General features: G+C 32.7%; 1 protein-coding gene across 3 annotated transcripts in view; it reads left to right on the forward strand.

The window, feature by feature from the left end:
* The window catches only part of LOC121410264, a 32,968-nt gene extending 19,027 nt beyond the window's left edge, over window positions 1-13,941 (forward strand). The window contains exons 1-3 of one of the 3 annotated variants that reach the window (XM_041602223.1): window positions 2,822-3,177; window positions 11,777-12,703; window positions 13,030-13,941. In XM_041602223.1, coding sequence (XP_041458157.1) covers window positions 11,864-12,703; window positions 13,030-13,137 — 948 coding nt within the window. In that variant the 5' untranslated portion in view covers window positions 2,822-3,177; window positions 11,777-11,863 and the 3' untranslated portion in view covers window positions 13,138-13,941. Of the gene's footprint in view, window positions 1-2,821; window positions 3,178-11,776; window positions 12,704-13,029 lie in introns of those variants that run through there. The other 2 variants (XM_041602224.1, XM_041602225.1) reach the window with 2 other exon arrangements.
* Window positions 13,942-22,652: the final 8,711 nt, after the last annotated feature.

Below are 22,652 nucleotides of genomic sequence, written 5' to 3' on the forward strand. Positions count from 1 at the left end.
AGTTTCATTCATTTTGAATTAGTTCTCAAACATGTAAAATTTGTAGAGAAGTGTTTAGCTTCACAAAGTCTATTCGATGGTTTTCTGAATCAAAGTCTATAATTCTATTAATACTAATAACACCTCAATGTCAATGATAACATTAAAAGCAATACTACTAAAAATAATAATGTTAATATTAATAATACAGTAATAATAATAATAATACTAATAATGGCAATAATATGGATATACAAAATGATGTTGATTTATTTGATTACATAAAGTTCTTGTTTGTTAGAAGGATACACAATGATATTTATTCAATCATATACGCAATATTTGTCTTCAATTTACATTACAAAAGTGTTAATGAAAATGATGATAATTATAGTAAAATGGATTTACTTAATTATGTTGATTTATTTTAATGCAATGTTTAAAGATCTTATTAAGTTTGTTTGATTGATACAAATTATGATATTTATTCAATTATTACGTATTACTTATCTTCAGGTTATAGTTTTTATCACAAAAGTTTTGATCAAAAGGATAGCATGGAAGCCCGGGAGTTACCTGTACCAATCCCTCTTGTTCAGAGTTCAATTTAATAAGCCTAAAGATCGCCAATCTATCCTGAATAATAAATTCTGTCGCAGAATTCGCAATGTAATTTTCGGTTACGAATTTAGATGGAAGATGATGACGATGTTTTATAATGAAAATATAATGTACTTAAATGGAAAGCAGCAGCCAGTATAGGTCCCACGCTCGTGCTTACATTTTTATATCAAATTTGAACATTTGTACTTAACATTTCTATAAGCTAAGATCTGACCTACATGAAAAATGGATACAAGATGGGTATGAGCATGCTGGGTCAACCGTCAATCCATAGAAAGACTTTTCAATCGTATTTACCCCCCCCCCCCTCAATTCTCTCATCCCGTTCATCACGCACTCTCAAAATGATGTATGGATGAAAATATTTACCTTAAAGAGAACATGGTGTCACTTCAATAAAAATGGCAGAAGATGAGCAAGTTTTTTTTTAGGATTTACCAAATAGTTAGTAGACACTGCCATGCCAATGCTTACCGGCATTCTATAGTCATATATTGACGTCATATTCTATTCACCCTTTCTGTCTGTAGTTGCTATTGAGGAGAGCACGTGCGGATGTATCAGTTGTCTTTTAGCTTGGTCATGAAAACATGGTTGAAATTTGCACCACAATTTAATCATGGTTTCGTTTAGAATACGTGTGTTTTTAGTAGAAAGACGGTATACATAATTTGTTCCTGTATAATACCACGATAGAACTATAACCTTTCTAAGACAAACCCCAATCTAGACTAACCTTCGTTTCAATCCAGAGCCAAAATCTTGGAAAAGGAAAGAAAACAAAACGGACTTTGAAAAAGGGGGAAAAAACAAAATGAGAAGAAAATATGAAGAAGATGGCTCAAAGAAGGAAGAAGTAAAATACAGTCTTCACATTGGGGATAAATTGAAAGAATGAGAATAGATGAAGTATTTATGAGAAAAAATACTGATGGTAAAGTTGTATATGAGAAAATAAAAGAGAAAGAGGAAGAAGTATAAGAAGGAAATGAAACAGAAATAGGAGGTGAGTAAGAAATATAAATGCTGTTTAGAAAATGCCAAACCTAACATGAACTTCGATAATAATATTAATGATAAAAATAATAATTATAATAATAATAATGATACTAATAACAACAACAATTATGATGATAATGATAATGATAATAATAATAATAATAACGTTTTATTTACCCAGGGTACCCCATTCAGTTAGGAAACTGTTCTACCAGCGGGCCCTGCATAACATGTTATCATTACCCTTCTCCAATCTAAATGCTGAGCGCCTAGCAAGAAGGCAGAAGGTCCCATTTTTATAAGTCTTTGGTATGACTCGGCCGAAGATCGAACCCACGACCTCCCGTTCATGAGGCGGACGCTCTACCGCTGAGCCACCATGCCCGGTGATGGTGATAATAATAATAGTAATGATAAAAAATGATAATATCAATATCAATAATTATTATTGTAATATGCATTTGTATGGCGCCATCTATATGAAAACAATCTATTCCGAGGCCAATTTATAACTATTATCATCATTATTAACCCGGCTATAGCTCCAGCTGCCTTTCAGCGTTCATGCATTCAAGGAATTAATCCAGCCGGGTACCCATTCACATCAACTGGGTAGAGTGCAGCACAGATACAGATATGGATAGAAGTTAGGTAAATTCAATTTGTTTACATGATTACAATGCCATGTTCAAGATAATGACTTGAAATGGCACAAAGGACAAAATAGTGATGTCATTAACTTTAAAAACAATTATTACATACGCAAAGCCAAAATACATTTTATACATTCCCGTGTATATTTTACAGTGATAAACTCACATCGTTTAACATTTATGTCAAGTATGTATTCACTAACTATTGAATAAAATAGTAAGATGCATTTTCTGGGGGATGGAGTTCACACGAAATTAAATTAGTTCAAATTCACGCAGCATTTGGTGTTATTCTCTCCAATAAACATTAAAGCTCCATCTTCACTATATTGAGTAAACGTCTTTAAATGAAAAAAAAAAAGCTATAATCATGGTCTCCAATAACAAGGATGAGAAGCCGTGTACTTCCTATAAAGAGTTTTAATAGATTTCTTGATAAAACCTCGATGCCATCATAATACATACTGATATGGAAAGGATGCGTCGTGCGTAATTGAAGCAGCTACTTGAGTTCTTTAGGTATTATTGTTTGGACGCCACTCATCGACCCGCCTTACTGCGAGGAGTATAAAGACCACCGCTCTCGTCACAAGTTCATTCTTTTTAAAAGGGGAGCATCGCAACTGTTACGGTGGCATTCACTCTTATTGGTGTGTGTTTATAACGATGAAACCAGGAGCTCCAATTTTGGTCTCATAAATCCCATCAAGGTTTCTATCTTACATCGTGACTGTCAAATGATTTCTGGAGATGTTAAGTGCATCTCTTCATTAAGTTTTCATCCATCTCGTTGAGGAATCGTAGAAATTGACATGCTGATGAGAGTCAGTGGGGTATTAGGTGAGAGTTTTCAACAGAATTAATGAGATCGTAATTTCAACTGCTTAAGTTGTCCGTGTATGCATGAAGGTGATTTTAAAAGGTGAGACTAGAAGTTGAATTGTTCTGTTCACTTTGCTTTCTTGGTTACCATCAATATGCTATTGTATTTCATCATTAATCAGTACTTGTATTTGTTGATGCTCTTACCAATACATCGGACTGAATTTACAATCTTTACCACTAAAAATAATGCATTTCCTTCTTTTTTACGTGTTGGAGATAATTGAAAGTCACAATCGTAATTTGCGATTAAGAATAAAAATATTATGACCCGATATCGACTCGATAAGAAAAGACGTTTATCAGTAAGAGAGAACAAGAGATGGGAGGGATGAAAAGAAAGGTTGAGCCAGAGATGGGAGTAAGACATAAATAAGAAATAACTATGATGTCTATATTTTGTTGTTAATAGAAGATCTGAAGTCTTATCTTTCAAATGCCATTAAAAAATATCAGGTGAATGTTTCATAAAGCTGTTCGTAAGATAATAACGACTTAAGAACGACTGGCGATCCTTTCTTTTGGTAAACGATATACACCATAGGCGAAGGTTTAGCGCATAAGAAAGGATCACCAGTCGTTCTTAAAGTCGCTCTAAACTTACGAACAGCTTTATGAAACGGCCCCCAGTTTCGTTCATGCTTGAGCGAACACGGAACAGTCTAGTGAGATATCAAAAAAAGGAATGCGCCAAATCAAATGGCAGAAAATGAGAAAATACTGATCCTCAGACTTCTTGCTAATGCAAAATTCCGTTTAATCTTTTCATTATCTTTGCCATAATTTTCGAATAATGCTGTCAAAATCCATTAACAAACCTATTCAAATACTTAAATTGTTTTGTTTGTGTCTTTTTAATATGGTATCTTTTAGCATTAAATGTTTTTTCATAGGTAAAAAAAAATGTCAACCCAAGTAAGGGGATTCGTATTATTAATGGGATAGCTTGTAATTTGATCAAATTCCTTCATTGTGGGCTGCAAAAGTTTTGGTGCCTTTGAAAGACATGAATCCTTCTGTTAGAATTAATACTGTCCTGTCAAATCGAAGATTAAATTGCGTTAAGAGTATTTTCATTTATTTCATTTATTTATTCACTATTTATTACTATAGTATCATGTTATTGCATGCAGGCAGCCATCATACCAGTGTCGTATTGAGCCAAAAATATTGAGGGGGCTAGATATAGAATATCGCGTAAAATTTATAAAAAGTTGAAAATTTTTATGAAAGAAATTAATTCATATGATAGATTTTTACATAATATTTAGTAAATGATATCATATTTTACTCTTCTCTCTTACATTTTCTTTCCTTTTCTCTTTTTTTTTGTTGGTCGTTATAATTATAATTATAATTTTTTTTTTTGGGGGGGGGCAAGAGCACCCCAAGCCCCTCATCTGTATGCCACTGCATCATACATTGTACTTTGGGGCAGCTACAATACAATATATATTGTGGAAGTTTGAGAAGGAAATTTGTAATTTAAATGAGAATGTCGATGTTGTAATCGAATGATAGGATAGCTTGAGTAAAGGAGCGCAAATAAAGCACGTCGGTCAGACAGGTACCTGGGGAATTGGATTTTCATTTAGACTGCATGGAGCATGTGGAGTAAAGGTGGAAAAAAAGAAAAATAGGAATGCCCTTTCTCTAAAATATTCCGACAAGAAAGGTTAGAATACGGGTTTTGGGGTACTGCATATATTACATACCCCCTCAGAAATGTATAGGTGTGCAAAAGACTTTTTTCTCCAGGGCCATGCAGTTAGACCAATAAGATGCAATTTGAATTCAACCTGAAGCAATTATAATGAACTTTCACTATATAGACTTGTCTGTGTTTGAGAGCTGCATGTTCCAAACAGAGATGAAAACGTGATCGTAAAAATATTATATCTTGTCTTTCAACTACTAGTAAATGGAATCTTTTAAAACCCGAATAATATGAGGGTACGACTTGGTTCCTCCTCTCGCGTTAAAGGACAATCCACCGCAACAAAAAGTTAATTTGAAATAAAAGAGCAAAATCCAACAGGCGTAACACTGAAAGTTTCATCAAAATTAGATACAAAATACGAAAGTTATGACATTTTTTACTTTCGCTTAATTTCACAAAACGGTTATTTGCACATCATGGTCTGTATGCAAACGAGGAGACTGATGTCATCCGACCACTCACTCACTGTTTCTTTTATATTTTATTATGTTAAATATGAAATATTCTGATTGTCTCCTCATTGTCCTACGAAACAATTCCCCCTGAACATGTGGAATTACCATTGTTTTAACACTTTTTCATTCATTCGAATTCTCTTGTCAAGTCTGTAAAAATTGAAATATTGTATGATTCAAAGAAAAAATACTAATTAGGAAATTATAGGGATTGAGAGACATCATTGTCTCTCCCATTTGCATGTAACTGGGTTGTGCATATAATTTTTTTGTGAAAAATAAGTAAAAATCTAAAATTTTCAAAGTCATAACTTTCTAATTTTACATGCAGTTTTCTCCTATTGATTCAAATCGACAATTTGCTGAGGGGGACTGGACGCTTCATATCATTTTTTTCCCCTTACAAGTCTCGCGAACGATTAATACCACATTTGCGACCCCGGGTACTTAATTAGTTCCGAACTTATGCATCAATTTTGTAAGTGAATTTCAACCCGAATGTGCACAAAAACGTGATGTATAGTAATGTACAAATCCAGTCAAATTGTGTTTTAAACAAAATTTTAAAATATGTAATTATTTTCATATTTACTTCTTAAGATTTTTAATTTCTTCTTGTTTCTAGTTATGAATACTGTTGCCGGCGATTTCTATTTATAAAAATACCAAAAAACAACAAATCAGTCATTCCTCAGTCTTTTTAGGTTAAACAATTACCAATTAGAACCAAATGATATTACATATTTACAAGTGGACAAGTGATTTCAATAATGTTCATCGTGTTAACGTCAGTAAATGTTGGTATGATTATGGCATAATGTATTCTAATGTATAAATAGAGTCGATCAATACAGAATACGATGAATAAATAAAGAATACTTTTCATATAAAGATAAGTTCATTCAATCATTGCGGAATAATAGGAGGTTCCTTTAGCCAATCGGCGTTGCAAGTTATCAACAAATGGAATGGTTCATGTTTTGTCGAGTCAAGAAGAAGAAAAAGACAGAGGAAGAAAGAAAGAAAAATAAAACCGCTATTCAGACAGGGTTGATGGTTCGATGATCTTCTTAGATGGAGAAAGCACAGTACAAATTCTTCGATATATTTTTAACGTGTACGTGTCTTTTCTTTCTGTACTTTAAATGTATGCTTCATGATTTCTAAATAGAAAATTGAATCGGAATTGAATTCCTCATCTTTTCAACGTACTCTTCTCTTTAAATGTATTTAGTTGTGTTGGAGTAGATATCATGCAATCATTGTTCTCTAGTTTGGGGCAGGTGAATTTCAGTCCTTTGTGTTATAAGCTCAGCTGCACATTAATGAAATGTATGTGATAGAAATCATTTTCGTTTTGCATTTTTTGCATTTTTGCATTTTTGTGTTGCAATAATACATCATAATTCTTTGATATCAATTGTCGATTCTTTCACCTATCATGATTTGATTCAGTTGTAAGCTTAATATTTCATCAGTAAAACAAATTCTATTTTATTTTGTTTTTTAAAGTTGACCTATCCATTTAGAGTTCTGCCAAAAGATATTCTCCATTAATGTGAAAAATAAATCATTACTATCTCATAATTCTATTCTAAGGAAAAGTGCTTGATTAAACATTCTATGGTTTACCATCAATTATCAAACATAAGATTTAATGAGTTCCCCTCTTTTTACACACACACACACACACACACACACACTCTCTCTCTCTCTCGCAATCGTCATCTCACTCTGTCATTCTCTTTCTTTGACTTATTTTTGTACTCCTGGTATTTGAGACGGTAACACGGTGCAATACATTGTATCATTTTCTGTATAATTCTGTTTTGAATCGATCACGTAATAGTGCCTTTCAAGTAAGATGATACTCTCCATGAAGCATGCACCCCTCTATCGTACAAACCACATACACCATCCTGTAAAACTTTAATAAAGAGTGTGACCAAATTCTCACTTTGGTGTCGAGATAACAGGTGATCAACCAACAATCCAATGGCAAGAACTCAAGACTAATTGCAAAATTCTTATCAGGTCATTCTAATGCCAAATAAAGATCAGTCCTATAAAGAAACATATCGACAAGACTGTTCAATGAAAATATTAAAAGAAATATCCAGCTTTATTCTGATTCTTATGGAACATTGCAAAGCAGGATGAAATGACATTTAGAAAGGTTATGATCTAGTTTCTTCACTTCCTTTCTCCTATTCACAACTGCTTCCTCCGTCTCCCTTTTGTATTTTGTTTCATTTGCATCATTTTATTATTTAATTTATTCAGTGTTAGCATTAGCACACGATCTTTACCTATCTACTCACGATGCGTACATTCCACATCGTGTCTTGGTTGCTATAGTCACAGTAAAAATATAATTCAATCACCGATGACAATACATTTATATTGATACGATAACTGAATTTGTTGTTGAAACTGAGAATGTGTAAAATTTAACTGACTTATTTTGTATATCAAACATCATTCCAAACTTTGATGTTGATTTTCTGTCATGGGAGATCGTAAAACCATGACATATACATACGACCTTCTTTTTAAATCCTCGCGTTGTAACAAATGTCATGATGTCACATAAGTAGTCAGAGGAAAGGAGTGAAGAGATTAAAGGAAAGAGAGAGAGAGAGAGAGGGGGAGGGGGGGGGGGTATGGATGGGGAATGAGAAAAATAGTTCTAGCCTATATACATGTAGTTGAAATGAGATCTCGAGGGAGAATAAACAAAATCCTTGCAATTGGTGGCACCTATAAAGTACAGTGAAATGTCAAATGAATTAATTAACCCACTTTTTAAGCGGAATTAGAAAAGAAAAAAAAGTGTAGAGAATCCAGCTAGCAAGAAAATTCTTCGTCTGCACTTTAAGTTTCTTATCGGGACACGTCAGTGATATTCCTGTCTTAATTAATTTCCATGTGTCTTTTCCCTTCATCAATCAGTACATTTGAATATGATGAGATTGTAAGACTTCGCTTGTCACCCTACCCCAATTAAAAACACTGAAGTACTCCTTTTTTTATGTCTCCAGTATATCACGTCATACCGTTATAATTATTATAATAAAATGATTGTAATCAATATACTATCATTTAACTCCATTACGTGGCATTTCCTAAAAAACAACTAAGTTGATATTACATAATTATGTTTGGAATTCGGACACAAGTCATGATTTCAAACACGTTTCTATTAAACTAGTAATTTACGGAATCCATATCAGATAGATTTTGATCAAGTTGTGTGTTTTTCTCATTTTCTTCTCTACTTTAAAAAAATTTGACATCAGGATGGATATTTTTTTCCTTTTAAAGTTGAAAAGTGAATTGGTATGCCCTGCACTATTTCTTTATTTTCAATTTTCACAAATAAGCGTCAAATATTAGCAAATTTTGTAAAATGTCAATTCAATATTTTGATTAAAATTTTACAATCTTTTATTATTTTTTAAATCATACGAAAAAAAAGCAAAATGTAAAAATTTGATGAAATTTTAATTGTTTTGTCCTTTTGATATTTTCGATATGAACTTGTTCAAGCATTCAATTATTTTGGGGGATGGACTTGACGTTTAACCCTTGATAACATTATGTCGGGGAAGTGGACATACTGACTTTACTGAAGCTCATTTTGGACATGTCCACTTAAAAGGAAATTTGAGTATTGATTAAGATGGATAGTGTGTGTTGTGTGATCAATGATTTGAAACAGCGAGAATAGCATCTGATTATCTTCCAGGGACATTGAATATGAACAAAAGACATATTCTGTGTAAACATGTATGTGTTTCGTCTGCATAATTATAGTTTTCTTCATAGAAAAACAAGTTTGTCATAAATACCCCTTAATCAGGCATTAGTATCCCCAAAACTGCAAGCGGGGTTAACTTCTGAAAACGAAACTTGGCAGATGAAAAGTCTGTCATGCATTTATCATTGCTTACGGCAAAGAATGTATAAGATTTCTTTCAAAAATGTATTATTTTTATTATGCTGCAAAGATGTGTTAAGAAGTTTTTTTATTAATCAGTTGATATTGTTTCCTTAAACCCATTGATCATTGATGTGAACCAAGAAGCGGAAATTTGGTTCAGAAAGTAGGTTGTCATCTTGTACCAATCTTTTAATTCTTGATATATTTATGTTATCATTTAAAATACCTTTTAGCAGATCTGACAAAACGGAAGGATCAAATTAAAATCATTGGTGAGAGTTACGTTCTTGCTTTATCATTGATGTTGTCTGACTTAATTTAGATGATAAACCCCTTTGATACAGGATACCAATGGCAAGGATGCTAACATTAATTTGTTGCTATAAGGGGATGCTAAAAAAAATCTACAAGCTAGTGAGGGGAAAAGCACGACGTGCCTTAAATCAGCGCTAACTGTAATTATAGATACAAAGAAAAAATAAGAATGCACATTTTTCTTATTTTGTTTAGCGCAATGTGCATTGAAAATGCCAAATTCCCAGAATTTCAAATGTTCGATCTGAGATTTTGTTTTCTTTCATATTACTTCCTACTATGCCTATACTCCTTTAAATCTGCTACAAGAACGATTATCCAGAGCACACTCACACCAACACAGCTTAGCATACTCTCTGACTCTCTTCTGAAATAACAATTATGCGTGGCATTTCCTCTCCAACTTCAATTAATGTTTGAAAGATGAGAGCGTGTTTGCCATGAATTCTTGTTGTCTTCTCAACGTTTTCACATTTGACATCAATATGGTTATTGATAAAATCTCGAGAGATTTCTCAATAATCTATACTGATTTGTGACAACAGCAGACTAATAATGTGGTACATATTTTACGATCGTTACTCCGCGTTTGTATAGATATTTTTGTATATGTAATTCATTTTTATTTAGTTTATCAATTTCATATCAATTTGTTACACAATCATATAAGATAAGAACTATATATTCCCAGTTGCAAATAAATAAAAGTTTATTCGAGAAAATTCTGTCAGAGGAACATAAACAAGGTGTCGTATATACATTGAATGAATTATATTAATGATTATACAGTGCGTATCAAAAAAAGTTTACACTTTGAAAAAGCTCTGGGAATTAAAAAATTTACAACATGTGGGTAATTTTTTCACAAATAATCTTGGGTTTGGGTCTCATCTATCCAATGAAAGTAAAAGTTTTGACAGAATGTTACACTTGAGTGAGCACTGTCATTTTTTGTAAAGCTCGCAGAAATCTGTTTGCGCAGAAATGCTTGTTTTCACGCTGTGTCCAGGAGAAAGGGTGAAATCAAACTTACCCTGCAAAACATTTCTCACACATTTCCCTTGCACTTTTAGTCAATTGAAATAAAACGGATACATTCAAACATTTTGTAACAGTTTTGCCACCCAAATTAGAATTTCAATACTTAGTAAGCACAACCTTTACCCTTTTTGTGCCAGCTGGATCTGAGGACATAACTGAATCTGAACAAAAATTTATATCAGACATCTCCAGCAATTTTTCACTAAGTTTTTACCATCTAAAGTGGGTTTACATTTCATTTTTCATTCAATACTTGTTTCTCCACACTTTTCCCAAGCTTGACAATGATTAACAAAATGAAAATCAAGCCTGAGCCATTTCATGTAAATCACAGTTCAGTGTAAAGCAAATATCGTCACGATGGCCCTCGGTGTGTGGGGGAGTGGGGTGGGACGCAATGCAATCTTCGAAGTGTTTTGGGCGAGGAAACAAGTTGAAAAGGTAAAAGATATCTTCAAATCAATTTTACTAGCTCAATTCCATGTGTTCTTCATGATTAAGGTCTACTTTTATTCGCATAACTATTTCAAAGTTCTGCGCAAATCATTTTTCACTAACTTTTCGAAAGTAATTGGTGCTCACTCAAGCGGAAATATTTTTCGACAGTTATATCGTCATTTGCTTAAATGGATCTGTACCAATGTGAACATGTGGAAAAATCCTCAGGATATTACAAATGTATAATTTTACAGGACTTTTTCTAAGTGTAAACTTTTTTTGATACGCACTGTATTTATTTATGCATAATTTCTGTATTTATTGTAAGTGTGCTTCTAAAGACTAAATAGAGCTATCCGTACCTAATTATGAAATGTTTGTCAGATACGAAATCTTGACGTTCATAACTTAGTGATTTCATCTAACCATGATAACATACTTACTTGTTTCTAACCTAGATTATAATGTCTCTTTTGTTAGTTCACATTGCCACAAACTATATATGTACATTGTATTATGTATAAATAATACAGTGAGATTCGTTAGATGAAATTAAATCAATTTCTATTCCGGTCAATTTAATATAAAACAGAAATACTTGATAATCATCTATTTTGCCTTATGATATTTCCAATACAATAATACAGTAATGCAAATATTATTAAATTAAATGAAGTTCCTCCAAAATACCCATCTCTACACATATATTTTATCTACCGATTTACAGGTACATGTAGAAGCAGAAAAGGAAACAAGACACGCCATTGTTTTGCAGTGATAAAAATCTTGTAGTTGGAATAAGAATATCATCACGATGGAGCCTTTACCAAGGACAGTAATAATTGTTAGCGTAGTCTTAATCTGGTGTAGTTTTTCCATGGTATATTCTCGTCCTCTACATCCCAAGAAACATACCACATCGCCTTTTAAGCATCATCAGCATCACTCAAGCGCCCATAAGAATGCCATAATGCATCCAATGAATCCTACTTCTCTGCGTGAACTAGCCTTTGGTTCTCACAAGGCTGCTAGAGAGATCCTACCATTCCCTTTGCCATCTATTCAGAAGCAACCAAACCATCGACATCATAAACCAACCTGGGGTGCGTTTAAACCTATTGCACCATCGCAGGCTGATGATCAGACTGATGAGGGTGCCTTTGGCCCAGTCGTAGAAGTACCTGCTCTTCAACCAGCTATACCAGATGATGATGGTTTTGGTCCATGGGTACCTCATGGTACCACGAACTCTGATAAGGATTTGGGCCCAGATGGAGTCTTTGGTGGACCTATCATACCCACGGGGACAAAAACCGTTGAAGACAGTGGTTTTGGAGCATGGGGGGCTTTTAAACCTGTACACCATACTCCAGCAGAAACAGAATTCGGAGGAAATAGCAGAACATCAGGAGGAACTAGCAAAACCATTCATATCATTCCAGGGCAAGCACCACTTGTCATTGAGGAGTCCATTGGACCAGACGGGTTTGGAACCTTTGTATCCAGCTCTGATGATACTGCTGATGATACCTCTGACGGTTGGTTTATGTCTTTTGTTCCTTACCCTCAACCTACACATGATCAAGAACCTACAGAATCATCATCTTCAGCGGCCTTCGCAGATATGTGGGGATTATTTAGGGACAGGAAGAGAGTAAGTAGAACAATGGCTGTGTATCCAATTTTACTATCCTTACATAAATTAAAGTTTAACAAAATAATTAGCGAATTTTTTTAAAATCATGCCAGTGTATCGACATATTAATATGAACCTATTTTTTAAAATTTACTATAAGTAGATTGACAAACTACTTTTGATTGTTTTCCAATCTTGCCTCGATCCAATCTCCACATTTGATTCCCCTTGCCATCATATTTATTTTTTAATTTTCTACTTCTCTCTTACTTAAACACCCCCATCTCCTCATCCTTCCTCTCTTTTCCCCTTATGCCTCTATCTCATTTTGCTATACCATCCAGGGGTGCGACAAGAGTGTTGAGGGGCGAGCATGTTCCAGCAACTCCGAATGTCAAGGTTGCAACAGGACGTTTCAATGCTCTACCAATCACAGATGTCAGAAAGTATAACATGCACCCTTCTAAGACCCCCGCGGAGATCAACCTACACATATCTACGTTAAAATATAAAAAAAATATTATCCATACCCCCTTTATGCCCATCAGGAGCAAGCTATCTTTATAGGCCGATAATTGTGACGAAAACAATGCTTTAACGCATCACAGTCATGAAACCAGCTTCAAGTTTTCTTTTTTCTCTCCAACCGTCCACGTTGTGTGGACCAACATCGCTTTAAAGCCAGCCAAATTCTGTAATGAGCCCTGTTCATGAAATTTCTAGTTAGTTAGATCGAAGGTCGGACGATCGACAAACAACATCTACCGTATTGAGTTTTCGTTTGATTATTCACGTCCAATAAAGGTGGTAGAACAAAACTCCACCGATCAAGGATCGTATAACATTAAGAACTGATGTAAAAGGCTATAGGGTACAGCTGACCGAACTATCATCAGAATGTACCGGACTTGGTAGACGATAGCGACTACATTATAAAGTGTCCAAGTCTGAAGCAGATGTTGTGCAGAGACAGTCTTAGATTCTTTAATTTGTAATGTTATCACTTTAACAATAACCAAGTTATTGAATTAAGATTTGCATTATTCCGGTGAAACAGTTCTAGGCATGTCTTTATGAATATTCATTAGGTGGGCTTATGATGTCATATCCCCACTTGTTCTTTTGTATTTCATTACATGAAATTTTCTACAAGGAATCAAACAATAGGATTGAAAATTGATTAAATGCATTAGTTATTTATTGTCGCAACTTATTTCATCTCAATGGAGATACATTATTACACATGTATGAAAATATGAAACATTTATGATTTCATGTGATAACATAAGAAAAAGGAAAGTGGGGATGTGACATCATCAGCCCACCTAATGAATATTCATGATGATGAGCATATAACTGTTTTCTCAAAATATTTATAAACTTTAATAGATAAATATTTTCAGCTCAGACCATCCCTTTAACAGTATGTTTTCTACTGCGGCTGTTCTCAGAATTTACACTTACACTCTTAAACATAAATTATTACCAGTCACGTTGAGACTCTCCTACCAAAGCGTTCCTCAACGAAATATCAATTTACATACACAAAGGCCTATACAAATTATGTCATATTTCTCGGTGCATTTAACAATGATATGTTCTCTAAATACATATTAGCATTCAGGTGATATCAATTAATTGTATTATGATTTATTTCATTATATAACGGACACAGTAACCTTAATATAGTAAGCTTGATTATATTTCAAAGGATGTATTGCTTAAAGTAATTATAAACGCTTATTTTAGTCATTAACAATTCTGTTAAAATTGTATGTACAATGTATTTCAGAAAAAAAAATCAACCTCGAAGAGCCCTTAGGTCTTATTGACGCATACAGATTTCATGTTTTCTTTACTCAAACTTTTGTAACATTGTATCGGATAAAAAATAACGAAGTAATAGACTGTGTGAATGTTCAAAATATATCTTATGAGTCAACGATACTCAGATTGAGGTGATGACGTCATACGCGCATGCATCTTTTTTGTTGAACTTTGTTGACTTTGTCATTTTTCAAAGAGTTACGTAAAGGATCGTTTGCACATTCCATTGGCTATTTACAAATTGTGAAGGGTAAATTTTGTTTGTTTATCGCATTCATCCATTTGAACAGTGTCTTTTTATTTTATATTATTTTATTTTGGAATCAATGACAATAATAAAACATTAAATGTAAATAAATTTTTATCAACAATTTTATGGAATACTTTTGGTATAGTTTGCTTTAGACACTTTATTGAAATCGACTTGCTCTAATAGGAGTGTGCCCTTCAATATCAACTACTATAATATATTCTGTGCTTGTACAAACCTTGCTAAAATCATACTGCTTGTTATTTTTGCTTCCATCATGTTTGATTTATTCGATAGTTGTGGAATGCCATCGATAAAATAATGATTATATAGAGCACGTGTTTATTGATATTATATATTTTGGTTAAGTGTAGATATAGGTTAACACATGATTATGATATTTTGATTGATTCTGGAATTCTGGTATTAACTATTATCACTTGTTTATATGTCAATAGTCTTAAAAGTAAAAAGTATATAAGAAGGGAGATGAAAGTAGAGCAATGTCTTTATTTTTTAAATTATGGTTTACCATATATTCTTGACCCTTTAGACAAGAGGCCATTGTCCAGTATTGAAACCTCACTTTAGTATTTAATTCAATTCAATTCAATTTATTTCCACATTAGTCTGCAGCATTTCAACAATTTGTGAGTTTGTCTGTAAATACAGACATTTTTATTGAACATTGACATTTATATTCGTGTTGACATATTTGTTATTATTTACTATTGATTCTGAAGACCAGATAATTGCTCGTATAGTAAGAATTGCATTCCCCTTTTTTGAGGGGGCATTTTTTTTCTTTTGAGTTTTCAGTACTAAAATGCATTACTCTACTTTCATGAAAGGATCGTAAGTTGTCAACCATTCATGAACCATAGTGGTGTGTAATTAATTTACAATTTTTATTTTCTTAATAATCGAAGGATTAAGGAATTAATCTGAATATTATAACAATATCTACAAGGAGTTATGTGTTAAGGCATTATCTTCAGTCATATTTGAATCATTATGTATAGACATACATTCTTAATGCCAACATTACATTATACAAATAATGCACGTAAGCGCGTGCATGCAGGGCCAAATGATTATTTAGGTCCTCTATGCACAATATTGCGTGCATTGTTTGTTTTATACAACGCCCTCCACCATGTAACTGAGTTGCCCCGAGAGCTATTATGATATCTGAATTCTATATCTTGAATTTAGTGCAGACCTTGCACTATTCACATGATTTATAGTGCAGGATGGCGCATTTTGGATGCCATGGTGCAATTCGTTGAATATCATGTGATCCAATTGGGACCAATCAGATTACAGCACATTCTTGGGAGTTGTATAATTGAGTATATATCAAGGGAAATGATTACTCATCGCATTTTGACACGATTTGATAACAATTCTTCGCGATTCATTTCGATATTTCATCGTTCAGATGTTCTTTCATGTTTTCGACTGAGCTCGTGTTTACGTCAAATGACTTGTATCTGTATATTAAAAGGATCTTTAGTGAGGTATATTGCACATGACGAATAATGTCTTTCATTTCATATCATGTTGACTGCATGAATGTGTGAATGAAGTATTACATTAACGTGTAGGAATAGCACCAGTGTATTGTCGTAGCGGGGGGTGGCGGTGGAATAACCTAGAGGAGATGACTTTAAAGGGGAATCCAGCCTTGGCCATAAAATGTTATGTTGCGAAGGAGAAAAATAAATTAAACAGAATGGTGAAAGTTTGAAAGAAATCGGACAAGCAATGAGAAAGTTATAGCTGCTTTAAAATTGAGATCACTAATACTATGTAGATTTCAAATTGGCAACTGTGTGAGTAAATTATGACAAGGGGCAAGGACTACTTTCCCATAGGCCATGTACTTTATTATCAGGGATTTGTGGTTTTCTCCTAAGTACCCATTCCCCTGGGGCAGTAATCTAAATATAACCCAGGTAGTATATTGTAGTATGTCCTTATGAAAGAAAAATATAATTTGAAATAAAACTTTTGTGAAAAATGACATTTTAGCCATAATATGTATTGGAGTACATGGAAGAGTAGTCCTTGCCTTACATCACTATGACATCCCATATGCGGCCAATTTGAAGTCTCCATGGCTATAGTGATTACCAATATTTACAACTTTTAAAAATTCATAACTTTCTTGTTATTTGTCCAATATTGTTCAAACTTTCACCTATCAACTTGTCTGATTTTTCTTTTCCCTGTAAAGACAAGTTTTTATTTGGGTTGGATTCCCCTTTAAGAAGATGTCTTTTTTTCATTTAGTTGAAAAAATAGGGATAAATATAGCCTTACACGGTCTAAACCTTCTTCTAATGCTGTTCTTCTTTCTCTTTCTTTCTTTCTTTTCATTTTCTATTATTTTTCATCTTCCTTTTCCTCACTTTTATAACTTGAAAAAATCTTAGGATATGGAGATTGGGGTTTGTCCTCCTCCCTCTCGTGGTGTCGCCCCTGTTTTTATGCTACATTAGGGGAAGATCGCTTAGAGAATTCTGATTAAGTAATATTAATCACTATAAGCAAGTATATCAATAGACTACTAAAAAGTTTAGCACAAAACAATATCTAAAACAAGGGCTGTTTTATGTTGTAAAAGCAAATGTAATTGACCTCTTTTCAAAATTGATATTGTCCTGATTTAAATAAGGTAAGATGTCAGTACCGAAACACATCTTTAAAACACGGGTGACCAGAAATATAGAAACTCGTCATGAATTATAATATAATGTAACAATTCATTCTAAATATCAACATTTATGAACTGATATTTAATTCAATTCAATTTCAATTTATTGACCATTAAAAAGACATCAAAAATATTTACAAAAATAACATGATACAACAAATTCAAAATATAACAGGTTACAAGTTTCTTAATGGTCAGGGCCCCTAAGAAGCAAGACTGCTTATAGCCGGGGCCCTACAAATATACAAATAATATAACTGATAAAAAGGGTTATAAACAAATACACACACACATACACACACATTCACACATCATCACACAATGCAAAAACACAGGAGATAGAACAGAATAGAAGATAAGACGAGATAAAAAAAGAAGATAAAATACTATTACAGGTTGGGATTTGAGTTCTTTAAATAATTGAACAAAAATGACTTTGAAAGTAACTTGAAACGTGAGAGTGTTGTGCTGCTTTTTATATCAGAATTGAGAGAATTCCATTCTTTCACCCCAATATATCTGATGGAATTTCGAATAAAATTAATTTTAGAAAAAGGAATACGATAGTTGTTTTGATGTCTAGTATAGTAATTATGAATTTGAGAATTTGTATGAAACATTTGTGAAAAATTTTCTGGAAGGGTGCCTTTGTGAAATTTAAACATAAAAATCCATGTATTTAAACGAATTAACTCAAATAAAGGTAACACTTTGTGTTTAACAAAAAGAGGCGCACTTGGACTCATATAATGAGAATTTGTTAACAAACGAAGAGCTTTCTTTTGTAAAATAAATAATCTAGATAAATTTGATTTAAAGGTGTTACCCCAAATAATATTACAATAGTTAAGATGGGGAAATAATATAGAATAATAAATATTAAGTAATATGCTGAGGGGCAAAAAATCCTTAAGTCTGTACAAAACTCCAATACATTTTAGAACTTTGTTACAAACATTATCAATGTGTTTTTTCCATTCCAAGTTTTCTTGGATAGTGACACCTAAAAAATCAATACAATCTTTCCTTTCAATAGCAATGCCATCAATTTTAACATATTCAATATTACTTACAATTTTTTTCCTTTTGGAATGGAAGATAACATACTTTGTTTTTTCAAGATTAAGTTGTAGTTTATTACATTTGAACCAGGCATTTAAGTTACATCACTCAGAACTAACTGTAAAATTCAATTTAGGTAAATTAGAGTGAGAACATAAAACAGCAGTGTCGTCTGCAAACAAGGAGAATTTAAATACTTTTGATGAGAAAAGAATATCATTTACATATAAAATAAACAAGAGCGGTCCTAAAACTGAACCTTGTGGAATACCTACATCAATATTCATGTGATTGGATTCGACACCATCGATCACCACATATTGTTTACGATTGGATAAATAACTGGCAAACCACTGCAGTGGAATACCACGAACCCCATAATAACTCATTTTTTTTCAAAAGAATGTGGTGATCGATGGTGTCAAAAGCCTTGGATAAATCCGTAAATACTCCACAACAAAAGTGACCTCTATTCAATTCTTCTAAGATATAATCTGTAAAATTTAATACACTGAGTGATGTGCTAACATCTTTACGGAAACCAAATTGGTCGTTAATAAGAATCTTGAATCTATTTAAAAAATCATACAATCTTTTGTGCATCAGCTTTTCTAAAATTTTACTGAATACTGGTAATAAAGCCACAGGCCTATAATTTTCAATATTATCCACATTATTTTTTTTTATGTATTGGTATTATCTTTGCAAGTTTTATACTGTCTGGCACGGTTCCTGTAATAAATGATTTATTAAACACATCACACAGAGGATGAACAAAATGATGAATACATTGTTTCACAATTTTTGGAGATATACCATCCGGTCCACATGCTTTATTAATTTTTAGAGATGATGATATTTCTATAATTTCGTTTACAGAGACTGGTTTGACAAAGAAGGAGTTGAATTGTTTATTTGGTAATAAATCATTAAATGATTGGGTTGATACAATTGAATTTGAATTTTTTTTTCCTACATTGACGAAAAATGAATTAAAATATTGAGCAATATCTCTCTGGGAATCAAATTTCATGCTTCCATGAAACATTGTTTTAGGTATATTTTTTTGTTTTTTGTTACCTAATATTGAATTTATTTGTCTCCAAGTTTTTTTCAAATCACCCTTGACATTGTCAAACAATTCTCTGTAGTGTTTTCTTTTAGAAAATCTGATAATATTGGTTAGGTTGTTTTTATACAATAAATATTTTTTCTTATGTTGATCACTGGGTCTCTTTAAGTATGTTTGAAATAACCTATGTTTACGTTTAACTGATTGCAATATTCCTTTTGTGATCCAAGGCTTTTTGTATCTCTGTTTCTTATCTACATGGTTTACCCTCATGGGAAAACATTTATCATAGACTTTATAAAAATTTTCAAAAAATATATTATAACATTCATTTGCATCTTCACATTTATATCCATCCAACCAATTGACAGAATCTAGATTTTCTTTAAACATATTTACATTTGCATCATTAAACAATCTATTCTTTTTAAAGTTATTAACATGAGTATATACAGATTTATGATGCAAAATGCAAAATATAGGGAAATGGTCAGAGCAGTCACTATAAAGAATACCAATTTGCTGCTTTCTTTCTTCATTCACAGTATTAGTATAGATATTGTCAATTAAAGAAATTGTGCTATGTGTAACCCTTGTTGGTTTTGTTATTAATGGATACATATTATATGAAAACATAGTATCTAGGAAAAAGTTTGTTTTGTTGTGAATACCATAATTGATCAGATTTATATTATAATCACCCAATACATATTTGTCCTTCTTCTCACATTCTAATGTATCAAACATTGTTTTTATTTTCTCAGTAAAGGGTGTGATATTAGTGTCAGGGCGACGATAAATACATCCAATTACAACTGATTTATTATTTTGAACAGTTTCAATAAACAAGGTATCAGCATACTCAGTGGATGAAGAAAGATTAGCAAGAACTGTATATTCTATATTACATTTAACATATAAGGCTACACCTCCACCTGTCTGTGTTGGTCTGCACACTTGCACTAATGAATAACCATCTATATTGTACATATCAAAATGAGTAGAAGGTTTGAACCATGTCTCAGATATTGCTATAAAACTAAATTCATGGTTAATAGATGACAAAAGTATTTGAATCTCATTAAAATTCTTGGGCAAGCTTCTGGCATTCAAATGTAACATAGAAATATCTGTTTTTGTATACTTATATTGACTGTTGAAAACATCACAGAAGGTATATTTACAATTGTTTTCATATAAAGAATAACAATCTTCATCATATAATATATTTTCAACATCAAAGTTTTGAAATGGTAAGTTCATGTCAAATGGATTAATTTTTAATTTCAACAGCTTATCAATGTCTATACCTTTGTTAAGATTGAAAAAAGTATACACTGACCAAAGAAATTCACAGTCATCATTATAATGATTGAATGGAAAAATCCCAGATAAACAATTAGAACACAATGAAGTAATGGAAGAGGAAGAACAGTACACACACACAGCCATACACACCACACTCACTGTTTATTTAAAAAAAAAGCAGAATAAATGAAGACTTACTACAAATAGGTAGCATGAAACATACCACAGGCTCAAGGAGCTTTCAAGTTCAGTTTAATACCCAAAATAAATCAGAATCTTATTTTTGAAACAAAGACAATATAAGTTTTTAGGCACCAACTAATACAATAATTTGAAAGTACTTGATTGGAATGTTACTGTGTAATCATAGCTTTACTGATGGACCTCAAGATCCTCTTCTGAAGAAAAAGACGAGAGCTTAGAAATCAGTCAAAAGAAGAACTGATATAGTGATACTCATCGCAAAGTGTGACCCAATTTGGCAGAAAATTGATATCTTTATTCATGGACTCAATTTCCTCACATAGAAATATCGAAGTTGAGCAGAAAATGAATTGATTTTCTTTTCGGATTGCTTTATGAATATTCAATGATGGATATTACTTCGAGGACGCATGACGGTCGACAGAACCTCGTTCAAATGGAATCTATTATTTACGAAGAGATGAAAAAAGGCGTTTTGATCCGCGCTTATGATTCTAGCACCCCAATTTTGATTGATATTTTGATGGTAAGGATGTTCTTGAATTAACATGAGTATAGGCCCTACACACTTTTTATATTCTAAAATACTAGGATAATGCATTTATGATGGATACGTGTAGGTAATATAACGTTAAAATGACTGTTTTTTTTTAAGCAGGAGTATTATTGGTAAACATGTTCATAAATCAGCTCCGTAGCCAGGGTTTTTTAATAAGGGGGTTCCATTCCTTCTCTTCGTTGAAAATTTTGACAAGCCTCCCCCCAAAAAAAGTGTTGGTCAACAGCAGTGTGACAGTACCTTATTTCATTTATTTTACAATTCAATGGAGTGCTTTCAACGAGCAAAACAAATGTAATTTACTTTGTTGCTTTCTCATGATAACTTCCCAGGTAAAATGGGGACCCACACTGCCACTCAGGTAAAATTTAATAGTACAATGCCATCTAAACATACATAAAAAAGGGAATAATAGAAATGAAAATAATGATACATATAATATTATCTAGAAATTATTTGTCATAAAGGTCGCACAAGCTGCAATATTTTCCGACAATATTTAGTGTCTATAAAATAAAAAAAATGTTCATGTGATTTATATTCAGGTGCAACTATCAAAAAAATGCTTTGTACATTTTCCATTCAGTGGTAGTATGAGGATATTTTGTACAGGGGCGTAACAGGGGAGCCAAAAAAGATCCAAAAATTTCCCGTTCATATCATGGAACGCGCAATGGCGTCATGAAGCAAACATTTTGAGGGGGAGATATGATGTATCGGACAAAAAAATAAAATGCGAGTTAGCGAAGCGAGCGAGCAAAATTTTTGACATTTTTATTACAAAAATCCAATTTTGTGATAGATTTTGACAAAATGTTAAAAAGATAATATTATATTTCACCCTTCTCTCTTTTTTTGTACGCCACGGTGAACAGGATTTTTGTTATGATTGTGCGAATCAGGGCGAAGCTCTATAATGCTCGAGGGGGCCCAGTATGGCGCGTGTGGCAAGGAGTAGCTTAATAA

This window comes from Lytechinus variegatus, chromosome 3 (genome assembly GCF_018143015.1).
Source record: "Lytechinus variegatus isolate NC3 chromosome 3, Lvar_3.0, whole genome shotgun sequence".
NCBI classification, from domain to species: domain Eukaryota; kingdom Metazoa; phylum Echinodermata; class Echinoidea; order Temnopleuroida; family Toxopneustidae; genus Lytechinus; species Lytechinus variegatus.